Source organism: Antechinus flavipes, chromosome 4 (genome assembly GCF_016432865.1).
Source record: "Antechinus flavipes isolate AdamAnt ecotype Samford, QLD, Australia chromosome 4, AdamAnt_v2, whole genome shotgun sequence".
Classification (NCBI taxonomy): Eukaryota; Metazoa; Chordata; class Mammalia; order Dasyuromorphia; family Dasyuridae; genus Antechinus; species Antechinus flavipes.
In genome coordinates, this window is record NC_067401.1 from 285766811 (window position 1) to 285785155 (window position 18345).

The 18345-nt window shown below is 34.0% G+C and overlaps 1 protein-coding gene across 2 annotated transcripts in view; it reads left to right on the forward strand.

Moving 5' to 3' along the window:
- AFG1L (AFG1 like ATPase) overlaps positions 1-18345 on the forward strand; it is a 184056-nt gene that overhangs the window by 65515 nt on the left and 100196 nt on the right. For both annotated transcript variants that reach the window (XM_051997494.1, XM_051997496.1), the window contains one exon: positions 5953-6052. In XM_051997494.1, coding sequence (XP_051853454.1) covers positions 5953-6052 — 100 coding nt within the window. The remainder of the gene's footprint in view (positions 1-5952; positions 6053-18345) is intronic.

Below are 18345 nucleotides of genomic sequence, written 5' to 3' on the forward strand. Positions count from 1 at the left end.
TTTCATTCATTTCTGCTTGTTCAGTTCTGATTTTTTTAAAAAATCATATTTTCTTCAGTAAGGTTTTTTACCCCCTTTCCATTTGGCCAATTCCGCTTTTCAAGGCATTCTTCTCCTCATTGGCTTCCTGTGCTTCTTTTTCTATTTGCCTTTGTCTGTTTTTTAAGGTGTTATTTTCTTTGGCAATTTTTTGTTCCTCCTTTTCCAAGTTATTGACTCATTTTTCATTATTTTCTTGCATCACCCTCATCTCTCTTCCCAAATTTTCCTCTTCTTTTCTTACTTGATTTTTAAAAAGTTTTTTTAATTCTTTAACCTGAAACTAATTTATATTTTTCTTCAAGGTTTTAAATGTAGAAATTTTGGCTTTACTATAATTTTCTGAACTTTTTTTGATGTTCCTTGTCACCATAGTAACTTTCTATGGTCAAAATTTTTTTCCTGTTGTTTGCTCACTTTCCCAACCTATTTCTTGACTTTGAACTCCACTAAAGTTGGGTGCACTGTCTAAGCTTCAGGTGTTTTACACAGCTATTTTCAGAGATACTTCTAGGGATCTGTAAATTTTCAGTTTTTCCAAGGTGGTATGATCTAAGAAGAAGTGTGTCTATTAGTACCTCTCCTGGCCTATGCTCTGGTCTGAGTGCATATAAGCACTCTTTTCTGCCCTGAAATTTTACTGGGGCTGAAATCTCAGATGTCTCTTCATTGTGGGACTACCATCCAGGATTTCAATCCAGACCTCAATATGGGCAGAAGTTCTACCTGCAGCAGCAGACCTTGGAGCAACAAAGATACCTTGTAATCTCCTGACCATTTGGCCATCTGTGGGAACTCTGGATACTGATGCTTTTTCCCTTCTAAGGCCAGCTCCTGGTTTGGTGTGGTCTGGACTGTGCTCCACTCTTACCCTCCTGTGACAGACTTTCCTAGCCAAAATTTGTGGATTCTGCCATTCTAGGACTTGTCTTAGATCATTATTTGGAGAGGTTTAGGGGAGTGCCTAGATGCCTTCTCTCCACCATCTTGGCTCTGCCTCCCCCCACCCCCCAATTAATTTTTAAAAATGCAAAGAATCATAGTACTGAAAAGCATGTTGAAAAGTCAGAAAGACATGAGTTCAAATACCATCTTAAGCACTTACCATAGGGCTCTACTGGCAGGCCAAAATACTAGGACATTCCCCATTTTGTTGTTGTTTGTCCTTCGTTCTTGAAGAGGACCATAACATCACTGAGGTGACATGCAAGTGAGTTGGATTTGAGTGAGTGAGGGCTGTGCAAGGTCACCCTGCCTCACTTTCCTCTTCAGAGCCATCTGGGTCCAGTGGCCAAACAGAGATGGTCCTGGATGCAGTGGGAGACTGTGGCCTTCCCTCCCTCCCTCATTTTTGTAGACCTGCAACCTAAGAATGGTTAGCATAATATCTCTGGAAATAATCCAATCTCAGTATTTTATGACCTTGTATTTAAATTATAGGAGTTTAGGGTTAGAGTTGGAAGGGAATCTACTATCATCAGCTGAGGCTCAGGCAGTTTAGGTAACTTGCTTAAGATTACCTGAGGAGTAAGTTGCAGAACCAGAATTCAAATTCAGGTTTTCTGACTCTATATCTTTGATAGCAGCTGTATGTTTTATCTTCTTTTTATATTAATAAATTTAAATGTATATAAAATAACCTATACAATTTTTATGCATTTTACCTTAATATGGATTCTCCATTATTATTTAGAAGCTATAAATTTTACATAGTTCAGAAAGAGAGTATGAATTTTGAAAGAAGATATTGTTGTAAAAGGAATCTGTTGTTGTTTCATATTAGATTCAATATGCCAAATAACTTATTTTGCTGATTAGATGTCTCTGAAAACTTCCGTAAAACTTATAAGATTACATATCAAATACATACTCATCTTCTCTTCTCATTTTAGATTTTAGTGGGTAATGGAAAATATATAAAAAATAAAAGCCACAAGTCTTAAATTTTTAGTTGAAAAATATATATTTTCAATTGGTACAGAGTTCAAAAATCAAACTACTTTCACTATAAAGAAGCTTTTATTTATCAATTATTTGTTCTAGTTTTAACAAAATTCTTACCCACAAAGTTTATAAAGATGTTTTCCCTTTGTTTATTAATACTAAATATAAAAACAATGAAAGTACAAATGCAATTTAACTGTAGCCTCTGTTTTCATGTAAAGAATTATTCAATATGGCTTCTAGAGGGTATGCTGCTATGAGGCAAGCTGTGGTTTCTGAGTGAGCATGTCTCAAAAAAAGGTTATCTTGTTCAAAGGACACAACATATTTTTTAAAGTTGATATTCTATAATGAATCATAATTTATTCATAGTTAATTCATAGTTGAATCTTTTCTTATTTTTATTTTGAGTATTAAGTATTGAGAGAAGGGCAAGAAAAATGTATCTTTAGCATGTTGGCAAAGAAGACAGCTTCATCTTTTAAGGGTATTTTTTCATGAAAATGATTAATATTTTGATTGACTTAAAATTCAAATGCAAATAATATACATAGTTTCACATATTTAACAGTTGTATAAGATAGTTTAAGCAAATGCATGAATTCTTATATTTTAGGAACCTTGCAAAATCAACTAGGACCTGAAAAATGTCCTATAAGCCTAACACAATACATTGCTAATTTATCAGGGAAGGTTTTCTGGGCCTCTTATTATTGGGAATCCACACTTAGCAACAGCTATATCTATCTTGTCCCCTTTGCTTTTATAATGACTCATATTAGTATGTATTCTTGAGACTTAACCAATCACTGATTGCTTTTTGATGAATTAATTTAATTCTAATACTTTAAGAGGAAAATAGGCATGGATTACTATTGCTTAATAAATTTGGTTAGATTCTAAGACCATATTTTGAGTTAGCATTCAGATAAGAGATAGAGACTGTTTTCATTGCTGAGATTTAATTTTCTCATAAAATATCTTGGTGGACTTGGAAAAGAAATGGAATTTTATTTTTTCCAGTGTTGATGGTTTTAATATTTTTTAAACTTTTCTAAATGGGCTGTCTTTATGCTTTTAAACAGCTAGAATAAAATAGAATACTCTTTTGGAAGGTATCCAAATGATATTGCATCTTTTTTTGCTCTTTTCTATTTAGATCTTTTTGTTGTTGTGATCATAATTTTGTGGGCATCATTATACTCAGTGAATCTAATTTTTTATTAACATTTTTATGACTTTTGAGGACATTAGAAAGCTTTCAAATGAAAATGTTACCTCTGTAACGTGCTAAATAGCTAGAAAATAATTCTGATGAACAAAATAAGACAGAAAAATACTTCTATCTACTATCAATATCTTTTTTTTAAAAAATAGTTTTTAAACAGTTTTTTACAAACCAGAAAAGCTATTAAAAGCCTTTAATAAAAACTAGACGCTTATTTTTGTGCTAATACTAATTACTGATAATACATGCTTATGTTTGTCATTCATTATATGGAGCTGTACCAATCAGTGGATGACTGAGTCTCAAGCACTTACACATGTAAATTAACTATTAGATTTTTTTCTTTTTTACTTAAGTGAGTCATAATGGAAAGCAACTCTAGGTCATAAAAAATCTTTTCTCTTAAATGCTAATGAAATTTCTCCATTCTCTCCATTAGCAGACTACCCTTATTGGTAATTTGTAGCCTTCTCTTTTGTTCCTGGTGGTAATGAATGCTGGGTACTGAAAAAGCCTGAGCTACAGAATGCCTTGACAATTGTCTTCTGCTTACTTGTACTGTAAAATTTCTGCTCCCTAGCCGAGCTGTGTAAGTAAGGGTACAAGATCAAAAGAGTATAAATTGGCACCCAAGTAGACAAAGTGACTCTTGCTTTATTAATTAGCTATAGCTTTCACAAGTTAATTCACTAGATCAAGGCAGAAAGATCAAAATTTTGTAACATAAAACATCAAATTTTTACTCGGAAAAAAGCCCCTTTTTCATTGCTTTCTTAACTTTAAATTTTTAAACCTTTCCTATAATATAAACTAAATGTTATTTCCCTTTTCTAACCCTTGGGATACAGTTTTATTTCTGTTAAAAGACACACACACACACACACACACACACACACACACACACACTGTGATAGTCACATGAATCATTTTAGAGGTTCTAACTGGGTAACTTTTAATTGACATAATTCTTTTTCAAAAGTCAGTACCCCAAATTGTGTATCAGGAGTCCAATTAAAAATGCAATTGCTTCTAAAATTTGCAGGCATGTTCTGTCCTCTCATCAGAAATGCCACTGGTGTTTAAGCATTTGAAAAGGACCTTCTATGGGAGTGTTTTTGCGGAAGCTAAATTTGACAGTGATCCTAAGCTCCAAATTAAATAATGTGAGCACCACTTTTCCTTTTCATTTTAGAGGGTTTTTGAGAACACTTTGGAAGTTCCTGATGTCTTAATAACTTAGGGAGCCTTCAGAATTCACTCTTTAGATAATAAGTTTTAAAGTTGTAGCTTGAGACAGAAGAGGGGGGAGAAAGCCTCTTCCATATGTCTCCCCAAACCTTTTATTATTTTTACTCTCGACTAGTTGCACTCTGAAGGAGGTTTTTTGATTAGCTTGATTGCTACGGGCTTCATTTATTTAAAAAAAAATAACTCTACATAAAAAAGATGATTTAGGCCTACAAATAGTTATACTTTTTAACAATTTTGCTTAAATCATATTAGATTCTGAAGAATTTAGATTTTAAAATAATTTATTACATATTTCACCCTTAATAGATGCTTTTATTTTATTTTAACTAATGCAGTCTTTAGGCTAACGTAATTAAAAAAAGATAGTGTGAGCATAGCTCCAGTGATCATAGTGAACATTTGAAAATTTTATTAATTATTCAAAATGTCCTTATAAAAGAATATCACAAGTTATCGTTAAAATGGATTATCTAAACTCTCTATAAAATAGCTTAAAGAGTTTAATGAGTGGCCCTTCAAAGTTCTAATGATTTTTAACTCTATAGTTACTTATATCCTTAATCTGTACAAAAAGATAGTATCTAATAAAATAGTGTGTTTTAAATCCATTTAAAATATTATAATTAAGCATATTTTTATACTGGAATTTTTTTTTACATTTTCCAGAAAAGATCAGTAATGTGTCTCTCTGTATAATCTTAGTTCAAGGAGGTAATTTGAACATTTGTAGTTTTTGTCAATTTTTTTTTTTGTAAAATTAACTGTAGCAGTCAATTTTCTGATTTTTTTTTTTTTAAGAGAGAAAGAATATTTGTGTTTACAAGGTTATAAGAGGCTGGCTATGCTGGAAGTGACTGCAGTGCCTTTTGATTATTCATGGACAGTAATAGAAGGCACTTAAAAAGAACAATGAAATTGCTTATTTTTGTGATGGGCCATCTGTTGAATTGTTTTGTGCAACAATTGCACAATAGTATCTATGTCATATCATTCTATTTTCAACAGCAGCTGATTATGTCTAGCTGGCTACTTGTCCTTATTTCTAAAGTCCCATGACCATTTGAAGTCACCTTTCTGGGAACCTTTGCTAGAAAGGTAATAGAAATGTAAAATAGCCGGTGTGTTTTTTTTTTCCTTTTCATTCTTTTTTTTTTTTTTCCCTATGTTGCTTCTAATTAATTAGGTTTTCTAACTGTTTAGGATGATTTTCTGTAGTTCCCACCTGTAGTTGTATAATAGAAGTTAACTGGGAATCATTTGGTAATTTGGGTAGAAATATTGGGCCTGCTATAAAGAGGAGACAAGCTTTAAAAGATTGCTGCTGTACAGACTTCCATGCTTATTAATTATCTATCCTTTTCTTCACAATGATAATTAGAATCATTCTCCAGGATTTTACTTTCAGCCTTTAGGGAAAAAAATGGAACTATTAACAAATTTGTCAGAGCAGAAATAAAATCAAGATAAAACAAATGTGTTGTTGTCCATAGGTCGTTGACATTGCTGATGCCATGATTCTGAAACAGCTTTTTGAAAATCTGTTCAAAAATGGGGTCGTCGTTGTGGCAACATCCAACAGGCCACCTGAAGGTAAAAACAGAAATTATGTCCATATTATCCAATTAGGTGGACACACTAACAAGCTTTTTGATTTTGTACTTATTCATTTTATAATGCCTATAAGACTGGTACTTTTGTCTTTCATTGGTTTTGTATCTGTGCTTAAGGGCTGCAAATCCAGCAGGGTATGTGAACTTTAAAATACATATATGTATTTAAAGTAGTTAAACCCAAGAGAATTCCTTATTCCTGACGTACCTGGAGACCTTTAGTTGATTCTAGAGATTGCTGTCTGCAAAAAAAAAAAAAAAATGCCCTGGCTATTCTGTTACTTTTAATGAGATATAAAGAAAACTTGTTAAGACCACATTCTGTTTGAAAAAAAGGACTAAGAGCTAGTTTGTAGTACTAAATGGCAATGCATGACAATTTATCTTTTCTAAAAAAATACCTAGCACTACCTCCAGCTGAACTCTTTGCCAATGATACATCTGCCTTCAACCAATTTCTTTTCTGCCATAGCCAATACATCCAGATTGAGAGCTCTTACAGCTGCAATATTCACCCTTAGGTTCATTCCTAGTGAGAAGGCTGAAGCCGTCCCTGGCAAATCTCTCCTCTAGTGTCAAGTCTTCTGGCCTAGGATGTCCCAAACCCCAACTTCACTTGTTTATGTTCATACCACCTACAAGAAAGAGCAGATAAAGACCAGATACAATGGAAAAAACTGGCAGGGGTCAGTTTGGTGAGGGGTGGACTCCAGGAAACAACTGACCAACTTCACTAATGTTCTGGCAAAAAGAATGAGGTAGATGTCAAAAGGGAATTAATATGAAGTTGCAGAGACTGACCTTCGGAAGTACAACTTTAAAGCACATGTGAAGTACTTTCTGTGAAGTAATCACTATAACTGATTCCCACTTCTCACCAATATACCTTCTTTGGTGATTATCCCTGTCTTGACTATAGTGGTTGGGAGAGAAGACAATCTTCTTAAGTTTTCAAAGATCTGTACTATCCAAGACTCCCCAATTTAGAAAAAATAAGTTGAAAAAAAAGGCAGGAGGATAAGGAAAAGAAAGAGAGAAAAATTCCTAGATATAAGAATAAAAGAAAAATAGAACTTATCTAATTGAGTAGATAAAAGAAAAACTAACACAATGATTTCTTCAAGATAGGAAAGTCAAAGAATAAAATGAAAATAGAAATGGATACTGAAATATACTAGAAATGATATAAAAATACAAAAAGAAAAGTTAGATCATAAATGCATCAAAGCAATTAAAGTCAGTTTTGTATTTTTTAAAAAGGAAGTGTGGAGGAAATGAAAGAGTGAAATAATGAATGAAAATTCAAAGGAACATAGGAGAGCCAAAGAAATCAATAGAAAAAGAAAATATCAATATATGTAGTCAAAGCAAAGATCATTGAACTGACAATAAATTTGAAAACAAGCCCAGAATGTAACAACTTTAAAGGCAACTAATGGATATCTGGGATAAAGTAATAGGCATGTCAGACAAAAAATTTTGAATTTTAGGTTAATTGGGATGCCAGAGGGTAACAACAAAAAAATAGATTCTATCTTTGAGCAACTAATTGGAGATAACTTTCTGGAATGGTGATTTTGCCACTTCAAAGACTATATGGAACCTCAGAATAGAGAAATTCAAAAAACAAGCTTCTAATGGTGCATAATTGTTAGATTTCACCATTACAAGGATAAAGAATCTTTCAAATGCTAAGAAAGAAGAAAGATTATGTCTGAGAAAACACCAATTAAAATGTCATCAAATTTGCCAACAGCTCAAGAAAGATGACAAAACTGGACAAAAATATGTACAAATCTATACCCTGCAATCTAAAGATATCATTTACAAACAAAACAACATTTTAAAAATATTAAAAAAAAAAAAACTCACAGTGTAAAAGATTGGTACAAGGGATAGTAGGAATTCTAGATAAACTAAATGAATCTTTAACAAAAATAAAAATAACAGAGCTTATTCTTAACTATACTTTAAGACAACCAAATAAGATAGGCAAATTTTTGTAAAAGAAAAAAGAATAAATTAGGATCTGAGACAAAAAATGCAAACTACAACTTATTTGATGATCAGTTTTCATTATTTTATTTCAGTAAATGCCTTTGCTTTGATCTAATTGTGTCAAGGTAAAGTGGGGTAGGCTCATGAGTTATAGGTGTTAAAAGAGTAGACCCACAGGTTATCTTGAACCTGGTACTGGTATTTTTACACCCTGAAGGGGCACCAACATAGTTATGAGTATCAATTGAGAGAGGGGGAGGATACAACATATAGGATGCTAACTTGTGAAAAGTAGTTTGGTACCTTTCCAATGATATATTTTCCCAGTGATCTCCTCAATTCCAGGCCTCCTTGACCTCTCTGCAGAATTTAACACTGTTGATGATCTTCTTCTTCTGAATACTTTCTCCTTTCTAGGTTTTCAGGACCATGCTTATTCCTAGTTGTCCTTCTGTCTGTCCCACTACTTCTCAATGTCTTTTGTTGGTTCTTCATCTTTATTAGGTGCTTCTCATGTTCCAGCTAAATGTTAAGGATACTAAGAAAGGCAAAAACAACTCCCTCTTCTAAGGAGCTCAGCTTCTAATGAAATAGACATCATGTAAATAACTAAATGCAAAGAAGGTATAATGAAAATGGTTGTCTGGGTATGTCCCAAAATTCTATCCTGGATACCCTTTTCATTTCATTCTATGTTATATCACTTGGTGATATCCGCCTTCATTGGTATACTTATTTCTCTGCATCTGATTTTCAGATCTATCTAGACCTCCAGTTCTTCATCATCAAGTGTGTCTTATATATTTTGTACTAGATGTCCTATGCTACATGTCCACAAACGAACACATTTTCTGTACACTCACCTGGCTTCTAAGCTTTCCTCGCTCTGCCCAGGATATTGCTATCTTTCTAGTCTTCCAGGTCCACAACTTTAATGTTATTCTTGACTCTTAACTCACCTTCACCAATATTCAATCCATTGCCAAATTTTTTCATTCCCACCTTCACCACAGATCTCACATTTGTCCTCTTCTCTCTACTCATAAAGCCACCACTCTAGTTCAGGCTTCATCACGTCTCACGTAGACTACTACAGCAGCTTTCTGGTGGGCCTCCCTGCCTCGAGTCTCTCCCCCTGGGCCAAACCATCCTCTGCTCAGCTGCTAAGGTATTTTTTCCCTAAAGCTTGGGTCTGACCATTGAACCTCTAGAGCTCACTGATTTATTCAATGAACTCCACTGTCTCCTTGTGTTCTCTAGGCTCATAGTAAAGTTCTCTGTGGCATTTAAAGCTCCTTATATACTGGGTGTCTTCCTATTTTCCCAGACTCCCTATAACTTACTCCCTTCCACAAACTATAATCCAGCTACACCAGCCTAATTGCTGTTTCCCAAACACGCTCCATCTTGCATCTCTCTTTCTCTATCTTGGTTTTCCTCTGCTCCTGGACCCCCTAAATGCCTCGTCTTCCTTTCTTTGGCTTTCTTAGAGGCTCAGCCCAAATCCTGTTCCTTATAAGAGGTCTTTTCCAATACCCTCAGAGGTTCATTGTCCCCTTTCAGATTACCACCTTCACTATACCTTCTTTGCATTTAGTTATTTGCATGATGTTTACCTCATTAGAAGCTGAGCTCCTTAAGAAGAGGGAGTTGTGTTTTTGCCTTTCTTAGTATCCTTAACATTTAGCTGGAACATGAGAAGCACCTGATAAATGTTTGTTGATTGACTGACTTACTGAATGGGAGATTGATCCAGCCAGGGGCAGCCAGCAGGGTGAGCCAGCTGTTGGGCATGGCTATGTGCCCTGCTCTGTAGTTTCCAAGGGCATTGTGGTAGGAGAAGCTACCTAGTTGATGAGGTTTGGGGTGAATGGGGCCTTCCCAACACTAGGCTTAAAATTTGAATGAATTCATGTGGCCTTGAGTCAAATATAATTAACATTCCTCATCAAGCTCAATTCAGAAAATGATAGAATCTCAGAATAAGAAGAGAAATCAAAGGCCTTTTACCCTAAATAAGAATATATTCCATAAGATCTTTGGCTAGTTAGTGATTGAGACATAGCTTAAAGATCTTGATTAATGAAGAATAATTACCTCATGAAACAACACATTATTCCTTTGTGTAGCTCTAATTATTATGCTGGGCAGCTAGGTATTTGTATAGCTCTAATTGTTATGATGGGCAGTACAGTGAATAGCGCGCCAGCCCTGGAATCGAGAAGATTCATCTTCCTGAGCTTAACTCTGGCCTCAGATACTTATTAATTTTGTGATCTGTTTGCCTCAGTTTCCTCATCTGTCAAATGGCAATAAGGAAATGACAAATCATTCTATTATCTATTTGGAAATCTCCAAATAGGGTCACAAAGCATCAGATATGACTGAACAACAAATTGTAATGAATTTATTCTTCATATTAACCCCAAATTTGTCATTCTTATCATTTCTAATCATTTCTAACATCAACTTTTTATCATTATTTTTATACACTAACTTGTATTGTTACCTAATTGTCTCTTGAACTTAGATCCTATCTTTCCTATCATGGCACAGATTGAAGAGAGAGGCCTGGGTTTTTGTCCACACAAAATTTTAATAAATGTTTAAAATAATAAGAGTTTTTAATAAATGTTTAAATTAAAATTAAATTAATTAAATTAAAATTCTATGACTTTTAGAGTTGGAAGGGACTTAGGGTTCATCTTGCCCAATTTCCCATTTAATTCAGTAACGGCTTCTGTAGCATCCTTGATAATTGATCATTCAGTCTCAGCTTTAAAATTTCTATTTAAGAGGAACTCACTTACTAATGAGTCATGCCAATATATTTAAGAAACAACATCTTACTTTTATGTGTTTACAACTACAAAGCATTTTACATATTTCATCTGATTCCTCTCCTTTTCCCTGCCAAAAATAAAAATCGCAGTAAGGAATGTAGTATAAACATGATCTCCACTTTGTAGATGGTGAAACTAAAACTCATAGAGATTTAATGTTTTGCCCAAAGTCATAAAACTTATTAGTGGCAGTGCTAGTAATGAAATATCCAATATCCAATGTTTTTTCCTTTTAATAACTTTTTTTAATAACTAAAGTTCTTGCAGTAGAACAACGACTTTGGAATCAGAGGACCTGGATTCAAATCCTATCTGTGATGCTTACTACCTGTATAATAACAATTATTATTATTATTATTATTGAACCAATTATTCACCCTCCATGGACCTCAGTTTCCTTTTCTGTGAAATGAAGGGGGGTAGGACATTAATTTGTTTCTGAAGCCTCTTCCAGCTTTAGGTCTTTGATTCTATAATCTTCATATTGAGTTGAATTCCTTTAAGGTCTCTTAATCTGACATTCTAATAACTTTGTCCAAAAGAAAAATATTGGTAGAATTGGATCCTCTTTATAGTCACAGAAATACTGAGGTGAGTATTGAGGCAACCACTGATATACTGATTAATAAGGAAATAGAAAACTGAATCAAAAAGTCTAAGCATGTACTTTGGGAGATTGGCCAAGAGGATAGTGCCAACAGGGTTTGAAGCTGTGGGCCAAACTGAAGCTCTGCCAAGCAGTGATAATGTCCAACTGTGTCTTTGTCGGCTGTGAGACTTGTATCAACTATGGATGATGCATCTTGCTTCTTGAGCAATTTCATCACAAACAAGGAGGTCCTTGGACACAGCCAATTTATTGGTATTGAAGGGAAACTAGCTAGTGATAATGCCCACAAAAAAGAATAAATAAGAGCAGATGACTCATGCTTTGTGATTTTCTAAGGACGCGTGACCCACAAATAGTGGGTAGAAAAAATGTAGTATGCCCCCAAATTCTTAGTTTAATTTGAAGCTTTAAGAGTTTTAAGCTAGTTGGAACATCCTGTACTTTCAGGTTACTTGCTAAATACAGTCACTTATAAAATGATCTTGTGTGTAGCACTCAGAAATGGTCTCTCACTTTGAATCTTCTATAAATCTAAGAAACAGTTTTGCAAATAGCAGCAATGATAACAGGTTAAAGTAATCATTACAAATGCAGTAAGGACTATATTAAAGATCATTCCTCACTGCTTTTTAGCCTCAGTAGTGAACACACATAGCAATCACTAATTTTATTTTTGCCATAAAATAATCTTCATATATAGGACAAAAGTATACATGTAAATTTTGTTGCTTTTATCCTCTGCATTTAGCCACCTGCAAAATAATTTCTCTTATTATTTACTCCATACCTCAGATTTATTACCTTGTGTCTATGCCATTAAGAAATCTCTTTTTCATGGTATGATTACTTTGTACTTGAATTATTATGATATCCTTTCTCTTCATCTCTCAGTTTCTCTGTGCTTTAAACTAAGGGTTCTTTTTTTTAAATTAAAGCTTTTTATTTTCAAAACATTTGCATAGATAATTTTCAACATTCACCCTTGCAAAACCTTATATTCCAATTTTTTTTCTCCCTTCTTTGTCCCTATCCTCTCCCCTAGATAGCAAGTAATCCAAACATGTGCAATTCTTCTATACATATTTCTACAATTATCATGCTGCACAAGAAAAATCATATCAAAAAGGAAAAAACTGAGAAAGAAAACAAAATGAAAGCAAACTACAATCAAAAGAGTGAAAATACTATGTTGTGATCCACACTAAGTCCCCACAGTCCTCTCTCTGGGCTCTCTTCATCACAAGACCATTGGATTTTATTCTCCTTTTTTCATTAATGAGGAAACTAAGAAACAGAGCAGCTAGCTGATTCACTTATGGTCATCTACATAAAAGCATTCAAATCAATACTAGCACCTGGATCTGTTATTTTATTAGTCTTTCTACTGTGTCATGTTGCTCACTGAACTTGTTAGTTTCCACTCAGATCTGCTACTCCAAATAAATGCCCAGTAGACTAGAATCTCTTCAATATGGATATTTTTTCCACTACTCTGGATTGCAATCTACTTACACTTTCTCATTCAAAGTGATTTGAAAATCACTTAGCACAGTGCTTGACACATATTTAGTACTTTTCTAAGTATTTGTACCCTCTGTTTCTTTCCCTTCAATCTATGATTCTTGTCCAGTTCTTAATTATTAATCTTCTACCATGAATTTTCCAACACTAAGGAAGCTTTGCATTTTATGGATATATTTTGATACTCGGACTGTCATCATACTGTGTGATTAATTATCATACATTCTTATCATATATTTTCTAATTGTCCAAGTATATTTTTATCTTAGTTTTTCTTGCATCACCATTATTAATATAGATTATATTTTCATTGAATTTTGATTTTGGGGATTTTGTTCTGTTCCATGATTTTCAGCTGTACAGCATTAGAGAGGATGCTAATGTTAAAAAGATGAATTTTGTGTTAGGAGGCAGCTTAGGACTGTCAAAAGTTATATGCAGAATTAATTCCAGCTTTGTGTTCGCTTTATTCAACTCTAGGCCCACCTCATTATCTCTCTGTAATGCTTGTATAAGACACATAGATTGAAGATCTAACTTGTTAAAACTTCCTGTCCTAATGCTTATCATATTTTGGGTATTGAGGCATTTTCATCCACTTGGCTTTTTCCATACAGATTGTTAGGCGAGTCTCTTTTATGAGTCTCTTTTAGTAGCCATGGATCTTATACAATCTTCTGAGACTCAGCTGATTCAGTCAGTACAATGTCATTTGCAAACAGGAGAATCTGAAGGGATTTTACTTCCTACAGTAATCCTTCCAATACTGCACAGAATGTCTTCCATGAAAGTACCCAAAACCTTTGGTGAAAATACATCTCTTTGCTTTATACTTGCTTAATATTAATAATCAGATTATTAAACAACAGGTTCTTTAAGAAAGATAATTTTTAAGAGATTATTTCTCTCAAGGAGCCTTATAGGATCTTAACTTATATATAGGAGAGTTCTTATTGGCAGAACAGTAGAGGCTGCATTTTTCTCAATCCAAATCAAAAGTTAAAAAAAAAAAATTTAGGGGGAGTGGTAATCAGCAAACAATAATTATACTAGGATTTTATATTAACACTTCTCAATGAATTGTGCATTTCCTGTTGAAAATCATTTTCAAAGCCCGCCCTTCTCAGATTTTTATCTGGGCTCTTTTAGTTCACAAGAATCTTCATTATAAATTACCCATAAATGGTCATTCAAGCTTCAGGAAAGCAGAGAGTTCTTGTTTTTTTCAAGCTTAGATTTGTGTTATCAACTTCCACTCATCCTTCCTAGTTTTATCCTCTAGCCATACTCAGAAGAGGTTTAATCTCACTTTCATAGGACAATTTTCAAAGGTGGCTATTGTGTCCTTTCTAAACAGTCTTATCTTGAGGCTAAACACTTTTTCATTATTCCTCAAATAGAAAGAATTTGAGACTTTTTACCATCTTCCTTGTCATTATTAGGAAAAATTCCTGTTAATCATGCCCTTCCAAAAATATGGTATCCAAAACTGATACTCTATGCTATGTTCTAACCAATACAAAGTATAGTGTCTAATACTTTATATGAAATATGAAATTATCATGTTCTGCATCCTAGATACAATGGTTCTCGTTATATATATATGTGTATACACACACACACACACACACACACATATATATATATATATATATAATAACTTTATATTGACAGAATCCATGCCAAGGTAATTTTTTTTTACATTATCCCTTGCACTCGCTTATGTTTCGATTTTTCCCTTCCCTCCCTCCACCCCCTCCCCTAGATGGCAAGCAGTCCTATATATGTTAGATATGTTGCAATATATCCTAGATACAATATATGTTTGCAAAACCGAACAGTTCTCTTGTTGCACAGGGAGAATTGGATTCAGAAGGTAAAATAACCCAGGAAGAAAAACAAAAATGCAAATAGTTCATATTCATTTCCCAGTGTTCTTTCTTTGGATGTAGCTGCTTCTGTCCATCATTTATCAATTGAAACTGAGTTAGGTCTCTTTGTCAAAGAAATCCACTTCCATCAGAATACATCTTCATACAGTATCATTGTCAAAGTGTATGCATCAGTTCATGTTAGTCTCTCCAAGCCTCTCTGTATTCATCCTGCTGGTCATTTCTTACAGAACAATAATATTCCATAACATTCATATACACAATTTACCCAGCCATTCTCCAATTGATGGGCATCCATTCAATTTCCAGTTTCTAGCCACTACAAACAGGGCTGCCACAAACATTCTTGCACATACAGGTCCCTTTCCCTCCTTTAAGATCTCTTTGGGATATAAGCCCAGTAGAAACACTGCTGGATCAAAGGGTATGCACAGTTTGATAACTTTTTGGGCATAATTCCAGATTGCTCTCCAGAATGGTTGGATTCGTTCACAACTCCACCAACAATGCATCTATGTCCCAGTTTTCCCGCATCCCCTCCAATTTTCATCATTATTTTTTCCTGTCATCTTAGCCAATCTGACAGGTGTGTAGTGGTATCTCAGAGTTGTCTTAATTTGCATTTCTCTGATCAATAATGATTTGGAACACTTTCATATGAGTGGTAATAGTTTCAATTTCATCATCTGAAAATTGTCTGTTCATATCCTTTGACCATACAATGGTTCTCTTAATCAATTCAATAGTTTTTTTTTTACTTTCAATTTTATTGATCTCACCTTTTATTTTTAGAATTTCAAGTTTAGTGTTTGACTGGGGGTTTTTAATTTGTTCCTTTTCTAGCATTTTTAGTTGCAAACCCAATTCATTGACCTTCTCTTTCTCTATTTTATACAAATAGGCCTCTAGAGATATGAAATTTCCCCTTATTACCGCTTTGGCTGCATCCCATACATTTTGGTATGATGTCTCATTATTATCTACAATGGTTCTCTTAATTGAATCTACTATTACATTTGATTTTTTAGGTACCATATCATTCTATTGATCCATATTGTGTTTTCAGTACAATAAAATTTCCAGATATTTTTCTATAATATTTGGGAAATTTATGTTTTTAAAAATTAAAACAGAAGATTTTATATTTATCCCTGTTGAATTTCAGCTTATAAAATTTGGCCCAGTGTTTTAATCTTTGAAGATTTTTTTAATCTTTACTATCATCTGCTAGTTATCCTTCCCAACTTTGTGTCATCTGCAGATTGGAAAACCATGCTATCTGTGCTATTTTCTACATCACTGATAAAATGTGAAACAGTAAAGAACTAAGAAAAAATTCTTAGGTCAGTCTACTAAAAATAGCCTTCTAAAAATGGTCAAGTTATAAAAATCTTCTTTTTTCCCCCTTATATTACAAAATGACATAATTTTCTGGCAATTGTTTCAAATATAATTTGTTCATTATAATGGCCGTGGAAAAAATTTATTACTTTCAATTTCATTAATTAAATTTCTAAATGGAAATAATTTGATAATTAAGCATAGCATAAATAAGAGATGTTTAATGCGAAAATACGGAATAAATGCCAAATTTTTATTTGAATTGACCAACAGGACAAGTCAAAGTGAATCTTAAGCCAAAATCTTTCAGAGTAAACTCTAATTGAAAGTAAACTCTAATTGAAACTTTATTGTGGTATATGTTCTTTTTTTGGTAATCTTTTAGACTGTCTCACTTGGGCCAGAAGTATGGTCACTCACAGAACTAGTCTCATTCTTATCATATATTTGACCTGTTCCATTTTCTGACCTAAGTCATTTTTACTTCTCCTTTTTTAATTTTTAAGGAATTATTGGGGCAACTAGATGACACAATTGATGGAGCATTGGTCTCAAAGTCAGGAGAATCTGAGTTCAAATTCAGTCTCACACACTTAACACTTATTAGCTGTGTGACCCTGGGCAGGTCATTTAGTCCCAATTGTTTCACACACCCCTTCCCCCCAAAAAAGGAATTATTTTCCCATTTGGATAATTTTGCTCTTTAAGGCATTCTTCTCATTAACTTTTTGTATTTCCTTTTGCATCACTCTCATTTCTTTTCTCAGTTTTTTCTCTATTTCTCTTACTTGGTTTTTAAAATCCCTTTTGAACTCTTATATTGCTTGAGACCAACTCTTATTTTTTTGAAGGTTTTGGATATAGGAACTTTGACTTTGTTATCTTCTTCTGAGTTGGTGTTTTGACCTTCCTTGTCACCAAATTAACCTTTTATGGTCAGAATTCTTTTCTATTGTTTGATCATATTCGCAGTCTATTAGTAGCTTTTAACTCTTTGTTAAATAGGGCTCCCTTTCCAGGGTAGAGGGTGCAATGTCCCAACCTTCAGGGGGTTTGTGTAATTGTTTTCAGAGATCCTTCTAGGATTTGTACTGTTAGCCAGCAGTGCTACCCAGATCTGAGTATAGACAAAATAACAGAGTCCTGCCTCGATGCCAGCAAAGAGGCCCCCACAATCTCTCTCTGACCAGCTCTGGTCCCCTTCTTCTGTGGGCTGAGATCTCCAGAAATTGCTGCTGTCCTTGCTGCTGCTACTACTGTTGAATCAGTGACTCCCAAAACCCACCCTTGGTTTGCTAGGGCTTTCTTCACACTCTAGTGCAACAAACTTTTTCTGTAACCTTCCAGGTCATCCTTGGTGTCTTTGGGCTGAGAGGCCCAGAGACTCCAGTTCAGAGGCTTCAAGGCCTACTCCTAGCTTGCTGGGGCCCAGGTTATGCTGATATGGCCTGCATCATAATTGTGCTTCAGACCCACCCCCATGCAACATATCCTTCCTGCCAAATTGTTCCACTATTTCAATCTCAAGAAATCTACCAGCCTACCAAACCTCCCAAGCAGTAGGGATTATAAACCACCACACTTGGCTTCATGATTTAAGCTTAGTCCGTGATGTATTTGCTTTAATGCAAATTAAATAAAAGTTCAAGTAAAAAAAGTATAAGATACACACACACACACACACACACACACACACACACACACACACACACATCTTTTCTATCCCTGCTGACTCTTTGCTTTAATTCTGCTCCTAACTTGCCTTGCTATTACTTAATTCTTTGTAATAAAAACATAAACAATTTGTCAATGTTGAGTTCCTTGAAATTGTTCTTTGATATTGGTTCTTATATGTTAAATTTTCTATTAAGTTCCTGTTTGGTTGATAGTAAGTCCTAAAAATCTGCAAATTCATTGAATGTCCACTTATTCAATATTATAGATAATTTTGCTAGATATGATATTTTTGGCCACAGGTCTAGTTCTTTTGATTGTCATTAAATATGATTTCTGGACCTGCAATCTTTTATAATGGCTGCTGCTAAGTCCTGTATAATCCAATTGTACC